Source organism: Petromyzon marinus, chromosome 50, assembly GCF_048934315.1.
Source record: "Petromyzon marinus isolate PM22_M1 ecotype Great Lakes invasive population chromosome 50, UKy_Petmar_22M1.pri1.0, whole genome shotgun sequence".
Classification (NCBI taxonomy): Eukaryota; Metazoa; Chordata; class Hyperoartia; order Petromyzontiformes; family Petromyzontidae; genus Petromyzon; species Petromyzon marinus.
In genome coordinates this window covers 3,912,918-3,936,984 of record NC_133716.1, presented here as the reverse complement: position 1 = coordinate 3,936,984, position 24,067 = coordinate 3,912,918, and the positions used below count along the sequence as shown (strand labels likewise).

Genomic DNA, 24,067 nt, shown 5'->3' with positions numbered 1-24,067 from the left:
CCACTTGTCAAACTCTCCACTCCTCCCACTCATCTGACCGCCGGTTAAGACCCTCCGCTCACTTCACCTCGTCTGTCCACTGGTGGTCACCCTCTCCACTCATCTCTCCACTTGTTAAACTCTCCACTCCTCCCACTCATCTGACCGCCGGTAAGACCCTCCGCTCACTCCTCCACCTCGTCTGTCCACTGTTCGATCTCTCCACGTGACCCATCTCTCCGAGCTCACCGCTGGCAGCGAACCTCATTGACATGAAAACTTTTATTCGTGCGACGCGAACTCGCGGCGCGAATACTGACTGACTGCGTCTGTACAAACATAGAAACCGGCGGGCACTGGAAGAAAGGGACCACAGGAAGAGCGGGGGGGGGGGTCACGGAGACACCGCGGTTGACACGACACGACACCACGTCCACGATCACCACCACGTATTGCACCACGGAGCGGCAGAGGCTCCTCCACAGTCATAACCGCGATAATAATATTAATATTCACAACAACAAGAACGACAACGATAAGTACATCAGCAGCATCATCAACAACAACGACGACGTTTGTAACAAACGCGACCCCTGGGCTCGGTAATCGCCCCGGGTTCAATCACCGCGACTCTTACGTCCTTGGGTAGAGGTCACAGGGCCGGGGCAGTAGGTCACGGTAGGGTCAGGCCGGCATCGTGGGGTAAGGACAACGTTATGGGGTCTAGGAAAGGTCATGGTGCGAGGACAGGGAGGGGTCACGGGGTCTTGAGAAGTCATCGGGTCTGAGAAGATTACGGCAGGGTAAGCACCCCTCGTCACGTGATATTACGTGAAAAGGACAGGGGGGTCAGGCCAGCATCAAGGGCATCAGGGCAGGGTCACTTCGGATACGCGAGTAACACTGCTCTCTGCGGTGCGACCAGCACGAGTGGTGGGGGAGGTCAGAGGTCACAAGAGACACAACCGGCACCACCCCCCCTCTTCCCCCCCAAAGCACAGCGACGTCTCACCGGGTCAGACTCTGGGTCCTCATTCCCAGCGAGGCCACGTCACAGCCTGGCACACGCCACAGCCTGGCACACGCGGCCCAGGTTTACGTAGCCTGGTACGCGTAGCTCAGTCCAAACAGCCCAGTCTACACAGCCCAATACGGATTATCGGTAGTCCGGTCCACACATAGCCCAGTAAACATAGTCCAATCGATGCAATCCGGTCCAAATAGCCCAGTATACGTATATCCCACGCTGAATTGCATCACTGGCTTAGCCTGGTACAAAGCAGCCTGGCGCAACACTGCTAAGAATCCCAGCTATCACAAAACGGCGCTCCTGCGGGACCCTGGCTCCTGCAGGCTGAGCTCACCCAGTGAGTGCAGCTGCGGCTGCAGCAGTGAGCGGCGGCGAGTTCTGGGGTGGTGATGGAAGGTAGGAAGAGCTCATTTTGCAGAGGGCAGTCCCCCCCCCCTATGAAAATTGGTTGGAACTGGTGGCTCGTTATTATTGGCCAAGGGCGGAATTATTTGCGCCCCGTTCGCTGCCCTCGACTCTCCGTGGGAGCGGTTCGAATGGGGCAATGAGAGGCTGGAATGCGCGTCTTGGTGGGGCGGATCAACCGGGTTCCCCGTGTGTCGATTCTGTGTGAATCGAGTCGATGCGACCTGCCAAAACTAAACCACGAGCAGACTGCTCGAATTACTCACTACTGAGTTGGCGTTTCTAAAAATGGAGAGCCTAAAGAGCTTTTTTTCGAAAGCTTTTTATTTTACTTGGGGCATTGGCCCCCAATGCCCCATAGAGACCGGCCGCCACTGCACTGCTGCAGGTGCAAGTTCACCAGCTGTATCACCACCTGCATCACCACCTGCAACTTCAACAGCTGTAACTTAAGTTGCTTCACCAGCTGCAAGTTGACCAGCTGTATCACCAGCTGCAAGTTAACAAGCTGTATCACCAGCTGCAAGTTGACAAGCTGTATCACCAGCTGCAAGTTGACCAATGCTCTATCACCAGCTGGAACTTCACCAGCTGCAACTTCAGCTGTTTGGCTAGCCGCATCACCACCACCGGCAGCAGGGGTGGCAGGGAGCGAGTGCCGTGCCGCCACCCCCATGCGTTGGGAGCGCGGCGCCGCTCTGTAAACTCCGCGCCTTGCCGATCGCTCCGCCGCGACTGCGCCGGCCCAAAAGGCGACTCTCACGGCCAAGAGGCTCTCCCCATTGGCACGCGCAAGCCGATGGTGGTGGCACACACACACGCTCACGCGCGCACGCTCGCACACATACGCGTGCCACCTACAGCAACACGGCGCCTTCTGTGCGTTTTTAGGCTGTACCGCCGCATGCCGTTTGGTGTGACGACCGGTGCGATGCACGGTGCGATGCACGACATTTCACTACACGTGATGGGGGCTTGTTCAGGAGCTCAAGCGAAACGCCGGTTATCTTCAGGAAGAAATATCTAGCCCAGCATAGTTCGTGTATATTTACCCAGCAAGGCATCGCTGAGTCTCAAGACTCTCTTTCAAGATGGTCCTGCTGCTGCTCTGTGATCCAAATTGGGGCGCTGCGGTGGAGAGGAGATGTTATCTCCCGTGCCTGCTACGCAGGAGGCCGTGGGTTCGATCCCAGACCCTCGCGATGCCTGTTGTATATTTGGAGTCCGCGTGTTCTCTCTCTCCCCGTGCTGGTCACGTGGATTGTTCTCCGGGTTCCTCCGGTTTTGCACTCGTCCAAATTTAGAATCAATACGCGCTTAGATGATTCGGCTGATGCTATAAATTCCCATGTGTGGTGACGATATTAGACACTGTGATGAGCTACCACGTGTGGCCAGGTCGCCTCTGAAAAGAGCTCATAGGTCAATGGGCTTTACCTGGTAAATAACTTTGTTTAGTTTAATTGAGTGAACAGCGGTGTAATTTTTCAAATATGGAACATGTGGACCATAACGCCGGCCCACATCGCCTACTACGACTTTATGGATAACGGCACAGGATCTTTGACGAAGAAGTTCGCGACACGTGTAGCGAAACGTCGGACATCGCGCTGAACGACGCACAGTATGACCCGGACACGCGTCGGGAGAGTCGCACGGCGGCAGCACAAACCGCACAAACCCAAACCCCACGCTACAGTATCAGCAGCCGGAACGACAGCCACAACCGCACAGCCACCGCCCAACCACCAAGGTAGATCGCAGCGTCTGGCAGTGCCAGAGAGCTCCAGTGGCTTGCCCTGGCGAGATGATTTTTCGTGCCTTTGGCTCCGTCGCATTGACTGTTAAGGAAAGGGCTTGGGCCTGGGCGGGACATGTCGTCACGGCCAGAGGGCGGGACATGTCGTCACGGCCAGAGGGCACGACTGGCGGTGGGGCGAGACTACGAGAGGACCTCCCGCGGAGATGGAGCGACGAGCTCAGCTCGTGTGCAGGAGCTGGAAGGATTGCTGCTGCGTTGTGGGTCCTTGAGAGATGGCGACGGCTTATGTAAAGCGTTTATCCAGCAGCAGATAGTTCGCGTCCGATGGCCACTAATGATGATGAGTTTGGCTCAATGAGCCTTGGGGTCCTTTGTTTTGCAGTCCGAGCGGAGGTGGACCCAGCGCTAGCACTCACGAGCACGGTGCGTGAGCCTGGAGTCTTAACGGTTGCGGTTGCTATGAGGGGAGGCAGTTGCTGATGGTTAGAGAGAAAGATGATGATCAGGAATGGTGGTAATAGGTGGGGACAGCATTTCTGGGAGGGGGCGGTAGTGTCTGGGAGAGGGCGATAGTGTCTGGGAGGGGGCGGTATTGTCTGAGAGGGGGCGGTAGTGTCTGGGAGGGGGTGGTAGCGTCTGGGAGGGGGCAGTAGCGTCTGGGAGGGGGCAGTAGTGTCTGAGAGGGGGTGGCAGTGTCTGGGAGGGGGCGGTAGTGTCTGGGAGGGGGCGGTAGTGTCTGGGAGGGGGTGGTAGTGTCTTGAGAGGGGGCGGCAGTGTCTGGGAGGGGGTGGTAGTGTCTGGGAGGGGGCGGTAGTGTCTGGGAGGGCGTGGTAGTGTCTGAGAGGGGGCGGTAGTGTCTGGGAGGGGGTGGTAGTGTCTGGGAGGGGGCGGTAGTGTCTGGGAGGGCGTGGTAGTGTCTGAGAGGGGGCGGTAGTGTCTGGGAGGGGGTGGTAGTGTCTGAGAGGGGGCGGTAGTGTCTGGGAGGGGGTGGTAGTGTCTGGGAGGGGGTGGTAGTGTCTGAGAGGGGGCGGTAGTGGCTTGAGAGGGGGTGGTAGTGTCTGAGAGGGGGCGGTAGTGGCTTGAGAGGGGGCGGTAGTGTCTTGAGAGGGGGCGGCAGTGTCTGGGAGGGGGCAGTAGTGTCTGAGAGGGGGCGGTAATGTCTGGGAGGGGGCGGTAGTGTCTTGAGAGGGGGCGGTAGTGTCTGGGAGGGGGCGGTAGTGTCTGGGAGGAGGCAGTAGTGTCTGGGAGGGGGTGGCAGTGTCTGAGAGGGGGTGGTAGTGTCTGAGAGGGGGTGGTAGTGTCTGGGAGGGGTGGTAGTGTCTGAGGGGGGGTGGTAGTGTCTGGGAGGGGGTGGCAGTGTCTGGGAGGGGTGGTAGTGTCTGAGGGGGGGTGGTAGTGTCTGGGAGGGGGCGGTAGTGTCTGGGAGGAGGCGGTAGTGTCTGGGAGGGGTGGTAGTGTCTGAGGGGGGGGGGTGGTAGTGTCTGAGAGGGGTTGGTAGTGTCTTGAGAGGGGGTGGTAGTGTCTGGGAAGGGGCGGTAGTGTCTGGGAGGGGGCGGCAGTGTCAATGGGGGTGTGGGGTCACTGGTGGTGGTTGGCTGGCCGGCTGTGTGGCTGGCAGGCGGGAGGTGCTCTCACAGGGAGATCTTGGCGAGCTTGTCCGCGAGCAGGGCGCGCGTGCGCATGCGAGGCAGCGTGGCGTGGAGGTAGCCCACCTTGCGCTCGCTGCGCGCCGACGCCGCGCCCTTCCTGCGCAGGATGAAGTTGTAGTTGGCGGTCGTGTTCATCGCGTAGAACACGTTGGCGTTGTCCGGGATCACAAACTCTGCGCACCGCACGTACGCACGTGTGCATAAAACAAAGATATATATATCCCCCCGTGTAGCCTTAACAGGCTGTTGGGGCAAGTGCTGTTAGCGAGCATCTATTAAGGCCGGTATGGCACACGAGGGGGTGGGTGGCCAGGGCCACGCTCGGCCACCTTTGTCTCCCTAGTGGCGATGTTTACTACACACTGCACCAGGTACTCATTTGAGACGGAGTCGTCATAAGGGAGGTCTAGGACTGTTACAGATAATCGTCACCGGTGTTGGCCGCGAGTGAGCGGAAATCGAATTCGGGTCGCCGGGTTTGTAGCAACAGCACCACTTACACGCGCGTGTGTATGTGTGTGTGTGCGTGTGAGTGTGTGCGTGTGTGAGTGTGTGTGTGCGCGTGTGAGTGTGTGTGTGTATGCGTGTGAGTGTCTGCGTGTGCGAGTGTGTGCGTGTGTGAGTGTGTGCATGCATCAGCCAGTCATCTCAGTCAATCAACCCGTGGCACCTGGGTCTGCTCCGTAACCTCCTGCCAACGGGCGTTCGACACTTCACGTGGCCTCAACGTGCACATAGCCTGGCAGAAGCGTCGTGGTGACGTCGTGCATATGTGCATGAGTGTGTGTGAGTGTGTGCGTTTGTGCGAGTGTGTGTGTGAGTGCGTGTGTAATTGTGGTGGCTGGGTCATGTAGCCCGCATGCCCAGCCACCGCATGCCGAAACAGCTTTTGTTCGGCCGGATCGAGGGGGCTAAACGGGCGCGGCACGGGCTAGAGAAGAGATGGAGTGATGTGGTACAGGAGGACGTGGAGCTGAGTGGACTTGCCGATGACTGGTACCAACGGTGTCAAGATCGGCCTCTGTGGAGGAGGCTCGTGAAGGACGCTACTGAGCAGTTGGAGGCAGTCGCCCTCCAACAACAACGGAAGGCGGAGGAGCGACGCTCACAACAACGAGCGGAGCGCCGGGTGCCTAAAGCATAGCAGGTTGGCACAGTAGGGGGCACAGGTGGTGCATCAGCCAGTCATCTCAGTCAGTCGACCCGTGGCACCTGGGTCTGCCCCGTGACCTCCTGCCAGCGGGCGTTCGACACTTCACGTGGCCTCAAGGTGCACATGGCCTGGCACAAGCGTCGTGGTGACGTCACCGCCACTTAGTGGCGAATGGCGGTTGTTGTTGTGTGAGTGTACGTGAACCGCCTACCCTTGTCCTCTCCCACGACCTGCACCAGCTGGAAGGCTTCCGTGCGCTCCTCCTCCAGGTTGTGTTTGATCATCGCCTTCCGCACCACGGCCGGCGTCTTATCGGCACTCGTCAGCTGCACGTACGGACGTACGCATGCACACACACACACACGATGAGCGTTATCACAAACATACCCACACCCTCCTGCCCTGTGGATGATGAGTGATATATGAGCCAGTCTGAGGCATCCCCTAAGCTGACTCGGTGCGCTGGTTTGAAACATTCAGGCTGGCCTGCCTAAGATCCATCCTGGGTGTAACCAGAATGGATTGTGTGAGGAGCTCACAGAACCTTGATTGATCTGAACACGGTCCCACCAGTGCGCTTCGGCAGGCGAGGCTGCTTTGGCCGGATAGAGAGGGCTAAACGGATGCGGCACGGGCTAGAGAACTGATGCGTTACAGGAGGATGTGGAGCTGAGTGGACTTGTCGAAGACTGTCAAGATCGGCCTCTGTGGAGGAGGACGCTTGTGAAGGACGCTGCTGGGCAGTTGGAGGCAGTCGCCTAACAGCAGAAAGCGGAGGGCTGCTAAAACGCGGCGAGTTGGCACAGTGGGGAGCATGGGTGGTGCATCTTCCAGTCATCCCAGTCAGTCAACCCATGGCACCTGGTCTGTCCCGTGACCTCCTACCAGCTGCGAGCCTTCCACACTTCACATGACGGCCTCAAGATGCACCTAGCCTGGCACAAGCGGCTGTCTTCTGCTGCTGCCGCTGTGAGTGCGCCGAGGCGTGTGTGTGTGCGTGGGGTGGCGTGTCACCAGGATACTCTTGTAGAGGTTGCCATTGCCACGGTCGAGGCTGACGCGGATCACGCACGCGCCGTCCTGCTGCTGGTTGTACAGCGGCAGCGAGAGGCTGCTGTAGCCCACCGCGCCCGACGACGACCGCCTGTGACTCCTGGCCGTCAGCGCCGCCGCCGCCGACAGCGACGCCGCCGTCGGCGCCGTCTCCCCGCGGCCGCGGCGGTGCGGCGGCGGCGGGGGCGGCGGCCGCGACGGCGGCGGCGGCACCGCCGTCGGAGGGGGAAGTGCCGGGCGGCCGGGCGTCCCCGGCCGGCGGGAGGCCGGCGCGGGCGAGGGTTCGGTGGAGACGGTCGAGGAGCCCGAGGAGACCCCGGACGTCGTGTCTAGAGACTGGATCGAGGCACAGGACGTGCAGCCCGTGAGCTGTCGGGTCACATGGCGGGGTTGCCCCGCGGGGGTCGCACGTGCGGGGTCACGCCGTGGGGTCGCACGGCGTCAGCTCACGTCGTCGTGTCGTGCGGTCACGCGGCGAGTGAAGGGGCGTCTGTGTGCGTGAGCGCGTGCGAGCACAGCGTCGGCGGGCGAGGCCGTGTTGGCTGGGTCACGTAGCCCGCGCCGGGCGCCGCAGCGCGGGCACGGCAGTGGCCCTCACCTGCCCGGCGGCGTGCTTGGCGTGCGCGTCGGGCGAGCCCGCCGCCAGGCCCAGGTAGATCTCCTCCATGTCGGAGCCCGACGAGCCAGAGGAGAGCACGCTCACCGAGTCGGCGCTCTCGCCGCCCACGCTGCCCGAGTGAGCCAGCCGCCGGTGCTCGGCCGCTCCGCCGACGCAGGGCCCGCCGCCGACGGGGCCCGCGGCAACGGCGGCGCCGGTGCGGGACGCCACCACCCCTCCAGCCAGCCCCTCCGCTCCAAACACGCTGCGGGGAGAGGCCCCGCCGGGGGACGACATTGACAAAGACCCCCCCCCGTGTAGCCCGGACAGACCGTGAGCGAGTATCGCCTACGAGCGCCGGCGTGGCACACGAGGGAGGCGTGTGGCCAGCACCACGCCCGGGCTGCCTTTGCCTCCCGAGTGGTGGTGATGTTTGCACACCAGGTGCTCATTTGAGGCCGAGTTGACTTGGGGGATGCCCAGGACGGTTCGGATAATCCTCACCGGCGCTGGTGGCTGTGAGGAGTGGGAATTATTTTCGTGAGTCTCTAGCGAGGTCGTAGTGCACACAACGACGCATTGTAGTTGTCACGGTGCGCTGTGGCTGAGTGAGAGAGTGGCTAGGCTTGCACTGCTGTGTTGTTGTTGGCGGTGTGGTGCTGCTGTGTTGTTTGTTGCTGTTGGCGGTGGTGGTGGTGCTGCTGCTGTGCCACTTGCCCGCTGATTCTCTTGCCCACGCGCCGGCGCGTGGTCTTGGGGGACGAGGTCGATTCTCCCGGCGGCTCCAGTTCACACGACAGCGCGTAACTGGGAACACGCGCACCGTACACGCCACGTGGGACACGGTACACAACCTGGGACACGGTACACCACGTGGGACACGGTACACAACCTGGGACACGGTACATGCATGGGACACGGTATACAACCTGGGACACGGTACACCACGTGGGACACGGTACACCACGTGGGACACGGTACACAACCTGGGACACGGTACACAACCTGGGACACGGTACACCACGTGGGGCACGGTACACAACCTGGGACACGGTACACCACGTGGGACACGGTACACCACGTGGGACACGGTACACAACCTGGGACACGGTACACCACGTGGGACACGGTACACCACGTGGGACACGGTACACACGTGGGACACGGTGCACACGTGGGACACGGTACACAACCTGGGACACGGTACACCATGTGGGACAGGGTCCGCTCACCCCTGTCCGCTCGTCCGTTGCTCACCTCTGCTCCTCGGACAGCGAGTGCAGACGGTGGAACCAGGCGAGGAAGCGCTGCTCTGCCTTGATGCTGTAGTTGTTGCAGGCCGACTGCAGCAGCTTGATCTGAGCCATGATCTCAAACTCCTGCCACAGCGCAAGCGCGGTGCACGCAGCACGCGCAGCACACACAGCACACTCGCTTACACATAGCATTAACTCACAGCACACTCACACACATAGCATTCACACACAGCATTCACACACAGCACACTCACACACACAGCATTCACACACAGCACACTCACACACAGCATTCACACACAGCACACTCACACACACAGCATTCACACACAGCACACTCACACACAGCATTCACACACAGCACACTCACACACACAGCATTCACACACAGCACACTCACACACATAGCATTCACACACAGCATTCACACACAGCACACTCACACACACAGCATTCACACACAGCACACTCACATAGCATTCACACACAGCACACTCACACACAGCATTCACTCACAGCACACTCACACACATAACATTCACACACAGCGCACTCACACACATAGCATTCACACACAGCATTCACACACAGCACACTCACACACACAGCATTCACACACAGCACACTCACATAGCATTCACACACAGCACACTCACACACACAGCATTCACACACAGCACACTCACATAGCATTCACACACAGCACACTCACATAGCATTCACACACAGCACACTCACACACATAGCATTCACACACAGCACACTCACACACATAGCATTCACTCACAGCACACTCACACACATAGCATTCACACACAGCACACTCACACACACAGAATTCACACACAGCGCACTCGCTTAGACACACAGCATTCACACACAGCGCACTCGCTTACACACACAGCATTCACACACAGCACACTCACACACATAGCATTCACACACAGCACACTCACACACATAGCATTCACACACAGCACACTCGCACACATAGCATTCACACACAGCACACTCACACACATAGCATTCACACACAGCACACTCACACACATAGCATTCACACACAGCACACTCGCACACATAGCATTCACTCACAGCACACTCGCACACATAGCATTCACTCACAGCACACTCACACATAGCATTCACTCACAGCACACTCGCACACATAGCATTCACTCACAGCACACTCGCACACATAGCATTCACTCACAGCACACTCGCATACATAGCATTCACGCACAGCACACTCGCACACATAGCATTCACTCACAGCACACTCACACATAGCATTCACACACAGCACACTCGCACACATAGCATTCACTCACAGCACACTCGCACACATAGCATTCACTCACAGCACACTCGCACACATAGCATTCACTCACAGCACACTCACACATAGCATTCACTCACAGCACACTCACACACATAGCATTCACTCACAGCACACTCACACATAGCATTAACTGACAGCACACACGCATAGCATTCACACACAGCACACAAACACATAGCATTCACACACAGCACAATCACACATAGCATTCACACACAGCACACTCGCACACATAGCATTCACTCACAGCACACTCGCACACATAGCATTCACACACAGCACACTCACACACATAGCATTCACACACAGCACACTGACAGCACACATAGCATTCACTCACAGCACACTCACACACATAGCATTCACACACAGCACACTCACAGCACACTCACACACATAGCATTCACACACAGCACACTCACAGCACACACACAGCACACTGACAGCACACACACGTGATAACGATCTCAGTTGTTCCTCTTCAGACGGGAACTCACCCTGCGTCTCTTCTCAAAGTTGATGAGACCCCCCTGCACACGCACACACAGGCAAAGATTCCCCGTGTAACCCTTCCGGGCGGTTGGGGCGAGTGCTGTTAGCAAGCACCTATTAAGGCCGGCTTTATTCGGCTGTGGCTAAGATACGTGTTAAAGTCCATAATATAGTCTTTCTTGGGGGGTTACATCGCGTAAGTATAAATATGACGTTAAACCCGCCACCACCCGACACAGCCAATTAGTAAAGTTTGTCCCGTAAACAAAACGTGGCCAATTCGTTACTAGTACAGCAACACCGGTGTGTTGGAGAGCAAATCCACAACATTTACAATCTGAGTACGTGTTAAAAGTTTGTACGTGGGCTTTGGGCTATGCACTAGAGGTATGGACAAGGTGTATGGGCTATGTGCATGGGGTAAGTGCTAGAGCTATGGGCTAGGCGTATGGCTGATGGTGCATAGGCTCAGTACACGGTGCATGGGCTGGGAGCGTGGGCACCTCGAGGCGATCGGGCAGGGCGGTGTCCAGCATGGTGAGGTCGGTGAGGAACGTGCCCAGGTACGGCACCGTGCCCTGCATGACGCCCTGCACAGAGGGGACACGGCAGCGGCACGCGGTGAGCGCGAGCGTGGGGGGGGGCGATGCCCCCCCTCTCATCCGCCCAACCCTCCCCAACCCCCACATCCCCCCAACCCCACCCCTCCCCCCCACCCCTCCCCCACCGCCCAGTTACCGTGTCCTTCTGGATCTGCAGGCGCTTGAGCGCCCTCTTCTGGCTCTCCTTCAGGCTGCTCTCCAACGTCGCGAACTTCGAGGTCGCCTCCTGCCACGCGGAGACACGCGCGCGGCGTCGTGTGTACGTGGGTGTACCTGAGTGTACGTGGGTGTACCTGAGTGTACGTGGGTGTACCTGAGTGTACCTGAGTGTACGTGGGTGTACCTGAGTGTACGTGGATGAACCTGAGTGTACGTGGGTGTACCTGAGTGTACGTGGGTGTACCTGAGTGTATGTGTGTGTACCTGAGTGTACCTGAGTGTACGTGGGTGTACCTGAGTGTACGTGGATGAACCTGAGTGTACGTGGGTGTACCTGGGTGTACGTGGGTGTACCTGAGTGTACGTGTGTGTACCTGAGTGTACCTGAGTGTACGTGGGTGTACCTGAGTGTACGTGGGTGTACCTGAGTGTACGTGGGTGTACGTGGGTGTACCTGAGTGTACGTGGGTGTACCTGGGTGTACATGGGTGTACCTGAGTGTACGTGGGTGTACCTGAGTGTACGTGGGTGAACCTGAGTGTACGTGGGTGTACCTGGGTGTACGTGGGTGTACCTGAGTGTACGTGGGTATACCTGAGTGTACGTGGGTGTACCTGAGTGTACCTGAGTGTACGTGGGTGAACCTGAGTGTACGTGGGTGTACCTGAGTGTACGTGGGTGTACCTGGGTGTACGTGGGTGTACCTGAGTGTACGTGGGTGTACCTGAGTGTACGTGGGTGTACCTGGGTGTACGTGGGTGTACCTGAGTGTACGTGTGTGTACCTGTGTGTACGTGGGTGTACCTGAGTGTACGTGGGTGTACCTGAGTGTACGTGGGTGTACCTGTGCCCGGTGCGGTGTGTGGTAAACATCGCCACTGGGGAGACAAAGGTGGTCGGGCGTGGTGCTGGCCACCCACCACCCCCTTTGTACGCTAACAGCACTTGCCCCAACAGTCTGTTACAGGCTATAGGGGGGATCTTTGTCTGTGTGTGTGCCTTCCCTCACCTTCATGAGCAGCTCGCGGCTCGTGAGATGATTGTTCTCACCGGAGAAGATGTCCGACAGCTCCTGGTAAAGGGAGGTGGTGTCCCTGTGACGCACAAAGATCAAAGGCGCACACACACACGCGCACACACACACGCGCGCACACACACGCGCACACGCACACGGCTCGCACACGCAGCGCAGCTATCGTGCATACGTGTGTGTAGGTGTGTGTACGTGTGTGTGAGTGCGTGTGTGCATATGTGAGTGCGTGTGTGTGCATGTGTGTGTGTACGTGCGTGTGAATTTGAGACCAGGAAAGGCAGCGGGCAGAGATGATCTCCCAAGCGAAATGCTGAGGGAGGGTGGCGTTTGTGCACAGACTGCCCTATATGACATCATAACAACAGTCTGGACCACTGGACGGTTTCCGCAGGATTGGAAGGATGCCCTAGTGGTCCCCCTCTTTAAGAAGGGGGACCGCACAGACTGTAACAACTACAGGGGCATCTCACTCCTCAGTGTGCCGGGAAAGGTCCTGGCAAGGATTATTCAACATCGCCTTGCCAGGCACGCTGAGGAGAGGCTTGCGGAGCCCCAATGCGGTTTCAGGAAAGGGCGGTCCTGCACAGATGCCATATTTTCTGTCCGTCTGCTACAGCAGAGGTGTGGGGAATTCCAGCAAGACCGCAGCTCTGCTTTATTGACCTGGTCAAGGCCTATGATACCATGAGTAGACCTGGACTCTGGGTTGTTCTTCGTGCTTTTTGAGTCCCTGACCCTCTGCTCACGATCATTAAGGACCTTCATGATGGTGAGCGGGCCCGGATAAAACTACGTGGCCGGGAGTCAGAAACATTCCCTATATACCTTGGGGTGCGACAGAAATGTCCTCTGGCTCCCACATTATTTAACATCTATTTTGACCACGTAGTTCGTGAAGCCTTCACTAGCTGTACCGGAGGAGTTTCCATTTGGTACAGATATAATGGGAGGCTGATCGATGCCCGGGTGCGGTCAAGGGATGGCTCCCTATTGGTCAGCCATGTTATGTATGGCGATGATTTGGTAATTGCTGCTCATTCAGAGGAGGAGTTGGAGACGCTGCTGAAACTGGAGCGTGCCACTGAGAGGTGGGGCCTTACCAGCAGCCCCACCAAAACTAAGCACCTGCCTGGGTATTTTGTACCATCGGACACTCAACCCCCACAACTCCTAATCGGTGATGGGGCAGTTGTCGAGAGTGGAGAGTTTCCCATACCTGGGCAGTGTGCTCATGACCGGCTCTGGTTTAACAGCAGAGGTCTCACTCCGAATTAGTCGAGCGGCAATATCTTTCCATCGGTTGTGTAACGCTGTGTGGAAGCTACCTGGTCTGTCGCTCTGCACGAAGATTCAGGTTTTCTCGGCCACGGTCATTCCCTCCCTTATCTACGCTTGTGAAACGTGGACCCCCCTAATGGAACATCTTCGCCGGTTAGAAACATTTAGGCTGGCCTGCCTACGATCAATCCTGGGTTTAACCAGCCTGGGTTGTGTGAAGAGCTCACAAATCCTTGAAAGATCTGGGCAAAGTCCCATCGGTGAGCTCCTCCAGTAGGCAAGGCTGCGTTGGCTGGGCCATGTAGCCCACATGCCCAGCCACCGCATGCCTAAACAGCTTTTGTTCCGCCGGATAGAGGGGGCTCAATGGGCGCAGCACGGGCTAGAGAAGAGATGGAGTGATGTGGTACAGGAGGACGTGGAGCTGAGTGGACTTGCCAATGACTGGTGCCAGCGGTGTCAAGATCGGCCTCAGTGGTGGAAGCTCGTGAAGGACGCTACTGGGCAGTTGGAGGCAGTCGCCCTCCAACAACAACGGAAGGCGGAGGAGCGACGCTCACAACAACGAGCAGAGCACTGGGTGGCGAAAGCACAGCAGGTTGGCACAGTAGGGGGCACAGGTGGTGCATCAGCCAGTCATCTCAGTCGACCCGTGGCACCTGGGTCTGTCCCGTGACTGCCTGCCAACGGGCTTTCGACACTTCACGTGGCCTCAAGGTGCACATAGCCTGGCACAAGCGTCGTGATGACATCACCGCCACTTCGTGGCGAATAGCGGTTGTTGTTGTGAATGCGTGTGTGTGCATGCGTGTGTGTGTTTACGTGCGTGTACGTGTATGAGTGCTTGTGTGCATAGGGGCTGTCCATAAATGACGTCACGCGTTTTTGGGCGATTTTTGACCCCCCCCCCCTTCAACACATGGCGTCACAAAAAGTCACAAAGCTCTGCCCCACCCCCCAAAAATAAAACATGCTTCAAATCGCTTTAAACTATTGTCATTGTAGTGCGTATTTAATGTGGCGCTGCACTCTGATGTTGTAGGAGAAAACATTTTTACTCATAGGAACCTCCTGGTTACACCAGCCCACAGGGGATTATTGTGGCCGTCCGTCCGTCGTGCATCCAAAAATGGGAGGGGTGGGGCTGGGTGGAGAGGGGAGGGTGGGGAGGGAGGGGCTGGGTGGGGAGGGAGGGGCTGGGTGGGGAGGGTGGGGCTGGGTGGGGCTGGGTGGGGAGGAGCTGGTCACCCCGTGGTGCCCTTATAAAACTCAACGTTTAACCTACTCACGCCGGCTTGTGCCCGCCCTCACAGTCGGGCATATTTGCGGAATACACCATGCCGCCGTTGACCCTGGCCATTGACCGAGCAACCCAACGTTCCTACCAGCTCCCTCCGCAGGAAGGTGTTTTAAAAGGCTATTTAATTAAGTAGAACGTGTTGTCTATATTTATTTAAAGTTGCACATTTTGGTGTGACGTCACATTTCTCAAACCCCCCCTCGTCACACATCGTCACTAATGTCTGACGTCATTTATGGACAGCCCCTTAGCGCGCTGCGCTTAGAACCCAGTGACCCGGGTTCGATTCCCGCTCACGGCCAACACCAGTGACGATTATCTGGACCGGTATAAAATCTATCCTAGGTCGACTCGGCCTCAAATTAGTACCTGGTGCGATGTGTAAACATCGCCACGAGGGAGAGACAAAGGCGGCCGGGCGTGGTTGCTGGCCACCCACCCCCTCGTGTGCCGTGCCGGCCTTCATAGGTGCTCGCTAACAGCACTTGCCCTAGCAGTTTGTTACAGGCTACACGGGGAATCTTTGTTGTCTTTGTACTTCTGTGCGCGTGCGTGTGTGCGTGCGCGTGCGTGCCTGGGTACGGTGGCCCACGTGCGCTTGAGTCGGTAGATGGCGTTGCTCTGCAGCGCGGAGAGAACCGCTCGGAGCGACGAGAAATTCTTGTGGATCCGGCACTCCTGCAGACGCACGGAGACACACATGGTTACACGTGGGTACCCACGTGGGTACCCCGCGACCCCCTCTGCTATAGCCCCCCCCCCACCTGGGCGACGTCGATCCACTTCTGCACGAGGCGCGCGCGCTGCGCGGGTTTGGCGAGCGCCGGGTCGAGCACGGTGACGGTGACGGCGTTGGCCACGGCGTTGAACTGCGCGATGGTGGCGCGCACCGTGCCGGCGAGGCGCGCGTTCTCTTTGCGGTCGCGCCGCGACCACACGCAGCCGAGGCAGTGGTGGGGCACCACGCGCTTGAACAGCTCCTGCGCGCGCGCACGCACGGAGGCGCGAGGGTTTACCCCGCCGACGACGACGTCGCCGCCACTCCTCCGCTACCGAGCGGATAGCCTTGACGGGATATTTGGAGGGCAGGGGCCCTGCGCGATCGTGCAGCGGCACCAGCGGCGGAGGGGGGTGGGGTGGCCACGCCCGGCCGCCTTTGTCTCTCCCTCCCCGCCGCCGCCGGAACACACGGGCGGACACACGCAGACGGACACAGAGTAGGCGCGGACGCGTAGATGCACGGACACAGAGTCGGATGGGACACAGACACACGGAGATGCACGGAAACACACACGGACACACAGACACATGGACACACACGGACACACAGGCACACACGGACACACACACAGACACACGGACACACACACAGACCACACGGACACAAACACACAGCCGAACACACACAGACACACGGACACAAACAGATACACGGACACGCGGGCGGACACACATAGTAGGGGTGGACACACAAACACACGGACCAACACACACAGACACACTGCCACACACACACAGACGCATATAGTAGGGGTGGACACACAAACACACGGACACACAGACACACTGCCACACACACAAACGGACCAACACACACAGACACACTGCCACACACACACAGACGCATATAGTAGGGGTGGACACACAAACACACGGACCAAAACACACAGACACTGCCACACACAAACAGATGCATATAGTAGGGGTGGTCACACAAACACACGGACACACAGACACACTGCCACACACACACAGACACACGGACCAACACACACAGACACACTGCCACACACATACAGACGCATATAGTAGGGGTGGTCACACAAACACACGGACACACAGACACACTGCCACACACACAGACACACGGACCAACACACACAACAACAACAGCCACTAAGTGGCGGTGACGTCACCACGATGCTTGTGCCAGGCTATGTGCACCCTGAGGCCACGTGAAGTGTCGAACGCCCGCTGGCAGGAGGTCACGGGGCAGACCCAGGTGCCACGGGTCGACTGACTGAGATGACTGGCTGATGCACCACCTGTGCCCCCTACTGTGCCAACCCGCTGTGCTTCAGCCACCCGGCGCTCCGCTCGTTGTTGTGAACGTCGTTCCTCCGTCCTCCGTTGTTGTTGGAGGGCGACTACCTCCAACGGCCCAGTAGCGTCCTTCACGAGCCTCCTCCGCAGAGGCCGATCTTGACACCGCTGGTACCAGTCATCAGCAAGTCCACTCAGCTCCACGTCCTCCTGTACCACATCACTCCATCTCTTCTCTAGCCCGTGCCGCGCCCGTTTAGCACCCTCGATCCGGCCGAACAAAAGCTGTTTCGGCATGCGGTGGCTGGGCATGCGGGCTACATGACCCAGCCATCGCAGCCTTGCCCGCCGGAGGAGCTCACCGATGGGACCTTGCCCAGATCTTTCAAGGATTTGTGAGCTCCTCACACAATCCAGTCTGGTTAAACCCAGGATGGATCGTAGGCAGGCCAGCCTTAATGTGTCTAACCGGCGAAGATGTTCCATTAGGGGGGTCCACGTTTCGCAAGCGTAGAGAAGGGAGGAACTGACCGTGGCCGAGAAGACCTGAAGCTTAGTGCGGAGCGACAGACCAGGTAGCTTCCACACACCGTTACGCAACCGATGAAAAGATATTGCCGCTCGACTGATTCAGAGTGAGACCTCTGCTGTTAAACTGGAGCCGGTCATAAGCACACTGCCCAGGTATGGGAAACTCTCCACTCTTTCCACAACTGCCCCATCACCGATTGGGAGTTGTGGGGGTGGAGTGTCCGATGGTACAAATCACCCAGGCAGGTGCTTAGTTTTGGTGGGGCTGATGGTAAGGCCCCACCTCTTAGTGGCACACTCCAGTCTCAGCAGCAGCGTCTCCAACTCCTCCTCTGAATGAGCAGCTATTACCAAATCATTGGCATACATAATGTGGTTGAGCAATAGGGAGCCATCCCTTGACCGCACCCGGGCATCGATCAGCCTCCCATTATATCTGTACCATATGGAGATTCTCCCGGTACAGCTATTGAAGCCTTCACGAACTACGTGGTCAAAATAGATGGTAAATAATGTGGGAGCCAGAGGACATCCCTGTCGCACCCCAAGGTGTACAGGGAATGGCTCTGACTCCCGGCCACATAGTTTTACCCGGGCCCGCTCACCATCATGAAGGTCCTTAATGATCGTGAGCAAAGGGTCAGGTACTCCAAAAGCACGAAGAACAACCCAGAGCCCAGGCCTACTGATGGTATCATAGGCCTTGACCAGGTCAATAAAGCAGAGATGTAGGTCTTGTTGGAATTCCCTACACCTCTGCTGTAGCAGACGGACAGAAAATATGGCATTTGTGCAGGACCGCCCTTTCCTGAAACCGCATTGGGGCTCTGCAAGCCTCTCCTCAGCGTGCCTGGCAAGGCGATGTTGAATAATCCTTGCCAGGATCTTTCCCGGCACACTGAGGAGTGAGATGCCCCTGTAGTTGTTACAGTCTGTGCTGGTCCCCCTTCTTAAAAAGGGGGACCACCACAGACACACTGCCACACACACAAAGACGCATATAGTAGGGGTGGTCACACAAACACACGGACACACAGACACACTGCCACACACACAGACACACGGACCAACACACACAGACACACTGCCACACACACACAGACGCATATAGTAGGGGTGGTCACACAAACCACACGGACACACAGACACTGCCACACACACAAACACACGGACCAACACACACAGACACACTGCCACACACACACAGACGCATATAGTAGGGGTAGACACACAAACACACGGACACACAGACACACTGCCACACACACAGACACACGGACCAACACACACACACACAGACACACTGCCACACACACACAGACACACGGACCAACACACACACACAGACACACTGCCACACACACACAGACACACGGACCAACACACAGACACACACACAGACACACGGACCAACACACACACACACAGACACACTGCCACAGACACAGACACACGGACCAACACACACACAGACACACTGCCACACACACAAACACACGGACCAACACACACAGACACACTGCCACACACACACAGACGCATAAAGTAGGGGTGGACACACAAACACACGGACACACAGACACACTGCCACAGACACAGACACACGGATCAACACACACACACAGACACACTGCCACACACACACAGACACACGGACCAACACACACACACAGACACACTGCCACACACACACAGACACACGGACCAACACACAGACACACACACAGACACACGGACCAACACACACACACAGACACACTGCCACACACACACAGACACACGGACCAACACACACAGACACACTGCCACACACGGACCGACACAGTGTCTGGGTGCGAGGGGTTGCGTGGAGGTGTGCCCCGCACCGCGTCCATGAGCGTGAGCTGCGCTGCGATGAGGTCGGAGGGGAAGGAGAGGAAGTCACCGCGGCCCTCGCGCTCCGGGTGCCAGGTGTGCACCAGCCCTGCGCGCACACAGGCAAGGGTGCCCCCCTCATGTAGCCTCTACCCACGCTGCCGTGGCAAGTTGCTGTCGGCGAGTGCCCATTGAGGCCGGCGCGGCACACGAGGAGCCTTTGGGGTCGTCCATAAATGACGTCACGCGATTTTGGACGATTTTTGACCCCTCCCCCCCTTCGTCACACGGCGTCACAAAAAGTCAGACCCCCCCCCCCCCTCAAATATGACGTCACAAAGCTCTGCACCCCCCCCAAAAATATATATATAACATGCTTCAAATCGCTTTAAACTATTGTCATTGTAGTGGGTATTTAATGTGGCGCTGCACTCTGATGTTGTAGGAGAAAACATTTATTTAAAAAAGTCTATTTAATTAAGTAGAACGTGTTGTCTATATTTATTAAAAGTTGCGCATTTTGATGTGACGTCACATTTCTCAACCCCCCCGCTCCTCGTCACACATCGTCACAAATATCTGACCGCCCCCCCCCCCCAGGTGCGTGACGTCATTTACTCATTTACGGGTGAGTACACACAGGGTGAGCACACACAGGGTGAGTACACACAGGGTGAGTACACACACGGTGAGTACGCAGGGTGAGTACGCAGGGTGAGTACACACAGGGTGAGTACACACAGGGTGAGTACACACAGGGTGAGTACGCAGGGTGAGTACGCAGGGTGAGTACACACAGGGTGAGTACACACACAGTGAGTACACACAGGGTGAGTACGCAGGGTGAGTACACACAGGGTGAGTACACACACAGTGAGTACACACAGGGTGAGTACGCAGGGTGAGTACACACAGGGTGAGTGCACACAGGGTGAGTACACACAGGGTGAGTACACACAGGGTGAGTACACACATGGTGAGTACACACAGGGTGAGTACACACAGGGTGAGTACACAGGGTGAGTACACACACGGTGAGTACGCAGGGTGAGTACGCAGGGTGAGTACACACAGGGTGAGTACACACACAGTGAGTACACACAGGGTGAGTACACACACGGTGAGTACACACAGTGTGAGTACACACAGTGTGAGTACACACACAGGGTGAGTACACACACGGTGAGTACGCAGGGTGAGTACACACACGGTGAGTACACACAGGGTGAGTACACACACGGTGAGTACACACAGGGTGAGTACACACACGGTGAGTACACACACGGTGAGTACACACAGTGAGTACACACAGGGTGAGTACGCAGGGTGAGTACACACAGGGTGAGTACACGCACTGTGAGTACACGCATGGTGAGTACACACACAGTGAGTACACACAGGGTGAGTACACACACAGTGAGTACACACAGGGTGAGTACACACAGGGTGAGTACACACAATGAGTACACGCAGGGTTGAGTACACACGGTGAGTACACACAGGGTGAGTACACACAGGGTGAGTACACAGGGTGAGTACACGCAGGGTGAGTACACACGGTGAGTACACACGGTGAGTACACACAGTGTGTACACACAGGGTGAGTACACACGGTGAGTACACAGGGTGAGTACACGCACTGTGAGTACACGCAGGCTGAGTACACACGGTGAGTACACGCACTGTGCCCGTCGGCGGCCTCCCCGCGGTGCTGCTTGAAGTGCCGCATGAGGTTGCGCGCCCTCCGCTCCAGGTCGGAGCCGGGGAAAGTCCTCGCCAGGTACTCCAGCAGCCGGCGCAGCCCGCCAAACTCGGGGCCCTGCTCGCGGAAGTCCTCCGAGTACTGGTCCAGCCACGCGCCCAGGATGGACGCGATGGAGCTGGCACGGCACGGGCGGGCGGTGGACGGGCAACTCGGCGGTCAGACACGCTCATCATCAGCAGCGTCACCATCGTCAGCAGCGTCACCATTACTATAATCAGCATCACCATCGTCAGTATCATCATCTTCGCTATAATCAGCATCACCATGATCAGCACCACCATCATCAGCATCACCATCATCACCACCATCAGCATCAGCATCACCACCATCAGCATCACCACCATCATCAGCATCACCACCATCACCACCATCATCATCAGCGTCATCACAATCACAGTGAGCCACGGTCAAGGCCTCCGCGGTCCGTCGCCGTCTCTCACGGCCCCGCCACAACGGCAGCGGAGAGCTCCGACGCGCGACGCGCCGCTCCGACCTTGGCCTCGACCCCCGGCCTCCGTGCCCTGCCCACGGCCGCTGCCCGTGTTTGACCGTCACGACGACGCCTCCGACTCTCGTGTACGCGCCCTCTCGTCCGCCCGAGTCCCACCCGAGTCCCACCCGAGTCCCCCTGCCGAGCGCTCACCTGCGCAGCACCGCCTTGTCTTCCGCCGTTAAGCCGCGCAGCGAGCTCTCCGCCGCCTCGCCCTCCAGGTTGCCGTACCTGCACGGCACCGCGCAGCACATCAGCACGCACGCAGCACCGCGCGGTGTCAGCGCCGCGCAGGAACTGCACAGCACCACACGATCAGCATCACACGGCGCCGTACAGCGGTGTGTACTCAAATGAGTACCTGGTGCAGTGTGTGAACATCAGCATTGGGGAGACAAAGGCGACCGGGCGTGATGCTGTTGGCCACCCACCCCCTCGTGCGCCGTGCGCCGGCCTTCGTAGGTGCCACTCGCCAACAGGGCTTGCGCCGACCGGTCTGTTAAAAGCTTCCACGTGTTGGGGGTTTGGGGGGGGCAGGGGTTCTTAGTCTCTGTGCCAGCCGGTGCCGCACCGCCGGCGCCCCTCACCTGTCGAGCAGCAGGTCGAGCACCTGCGTGGGCGTGGCGAAGGAGCGGTAGGTGGCGAGGAAGACGGTGGCGTAGGTGGAGTCGTTCTCGCGGAACGCCACCAGGAGGTTGCGCACGAGTCGCTCGAGCGTGCCGGCCTTCAGCGTGCGCGTGCGCACCGTCTCCACGGTGGGCGGCGGGGGCGGCGGGGGCGGTGGCGGCGGGGGCGGCGCCGCGCCGGTGGTGCCGCCGGTGCCACCGGAGCCCGGTGGGCACGCGCCATTCTCCACCTGCGGTGCCAACGCGTTCGGCGGCGGCGGAGTCATTGTCTGGAGAGCGTGGTGTGCGCGGTGTGTGCGTGTGGCGTATGGTGCGGTCTGGTGAGTGATGATCGGATGTGGTGAGTGCGGTGAGTGTGGTATGTGTGGCGTGGTGAGTTCGGTAAGTGTGATATGTGTGGTGTGTGTAGTGAGTACGGTATGGTGTGCGTGGAGCGGTGTGTGTGCTGTGGTGGGTGAGTGTGGTGAGTGCCCTCACCCCGAGCCAGCGAGCTCCCTTGTGCGTGGCGAGTGGCTGCACCTGCACCTTACGCAGGGAGACGCTGTACAGGGCTCCCTCCTCCACCTCCTCACCCCAGTCCTGCACCATGCTGGGCTGCGACACGCAAAGACAAAGATCCCCCGTGTAGCGTTAACATACTGTTGGGGCAAGTGCTGTTAGCGAATAGCACCTATGAAGGCCGGCACGGCGCACCAGGGGGTGGGTGGCCAGCACCACACCCGACCGCCTTTGTCTTCCCAGTGGCGATGATTTTACGCATCGCGCCAGGTACTCATTCAAAGCTGAGTCGACCTAGGTGAGGCCCAGGACCAGTTCAGAAAATCGTCACTGGTGTTGGTGGTGGCCGTGAGCGAGAATCGAACGCGGATCGCCGGGTTCGTAGCATAGCGCGCTAACCGTTGCGCCACCGCTCCCCCCAAACTAAATTCAGCACGAGTCACTAACAGTCAGAGATGTATGTATAGTGAACCCCCCACAGGGAAAGCGGGGGGGGGGGGGGGGCGGGATGGTCCTGAAATTTCAAGCTCTTTAAATAGGAGCCCCCAACCTGAGTAATTATGGAGATTCAACCCATTTTCTCTGGGTAACTATCAATACAATACCAATCACTGGTTCGGGGCTGGGGGGACACATCTAGAAAACACGTGGGTCAGTTGTTTAAGATGTTTCTCTGTGCATGGCGTATAACATATACCTGTGTGTGTAATGCAAGGCCGTAGCCATGGAGTCAACATTGAGGGAGACCAAATCTTCCAGGGGGTCTGGGGGTCTCCCCCCCCCAGAAAAAAAACTAAATTTGAAAACTAATTTCCTGCCATTTCCTGCCGAAAAAAAATTCACTAACACATAGGACTTACTTTTTTTTTTACAATAATGTCTAATAGTGTATTGTATTACATTGCTCTTTTTTTTATTTTTAAACTTTTCTTGTTTAATTATATGTAATGGCAGAGATTAGCGATTAATAAAGTACAACCATAACCACAATAATATAAACAGAAATCTATTTTATAGCAATATATTGGGGGGGACATTTTGAGCATATTTGAATATTGGTGTAATGTATATAACGCGTGTGTATGGTACCGGATCGGCAGTGGAGCGGTTAGCGCGCTGCGCTACGAACCCGGTGACCCGAGTTCGAATCCCGCTCACGACCAACATCG

The 24,067-nt window shown here is 57.6% G+C and overlaps 1 protein-coding gene across 1 annotated transcript in view; it reads right to left on the bottom strand.

The window, feature by feature from the left end:
* Positions 1–246: 246 nt before the first annotated feature.
* LOC116953120 (ral guanine nucleotide dissociation stimulator-like 1) overlaps positions 247–24,067 on the bottom strand; it is a 29,770-nt gene continuing 5,949 nt past the window's right edge. Inside the window, exons 2-18 of the mRNA XM_032972975.2 lie at positions 22,878–22,994; positions 22,362–22,630; positions 21,928–22,005; positions 21,203–21,399; positions 19,531–19,628; positions 15,856–16,071; positions 15,666–15,769; positions 12,490–12,574; positions 11,458–11,547; positions 11,223–11,309; positions 10,725–10,757; positions 8,887–9,008; positions 8,347–8,436; positions 7,630–7,894; positions 6,993–7,367; positions 6,190–6,304; positions 247–4,998 (exon numbers count right to left, since the gene is read on the bottom strand). Coding sequence (XP_032828866.2) covers positions 4,808–4,998; positions 6,190–6,304; positions 6,993–7,367; positions 7,630–7,894; positions 8,347–8,436; positions 8,887–9,008; positions 10,725–10,757; positions 11,223–11,309; positions 11,458–11,547; positions 12,490–12,574; positions 15,666–15,769; positions 15,856–16,071; positions 19,531–19,628; positions 21,203–21,399; positions 21,928–22,005; positions 22,362–22,630; positions 22,878–22,994 — 2,532 coding nt within the window. The 3' untranslated portion in view covers positions 247–4,807. The remainder of the gene's footprint in view (positions 4,999–6,189; positions 6,305–6,992; positions 7,368–7,629; positions 7,895–8,346; positions 8,437–8,886; positions 9,009–10,724; positions 10,758–11,222; positions 11,310–11,457; positions 11,548–12,489; positions 12,575–15,665; positions 15,770–15,855; positions 16,072–19,530; positions 19,629–21,202; positions 21,400–21,927; positions 22,006–22,361; positions 22,631–22,877; positions 22,995–24,067) is intronic.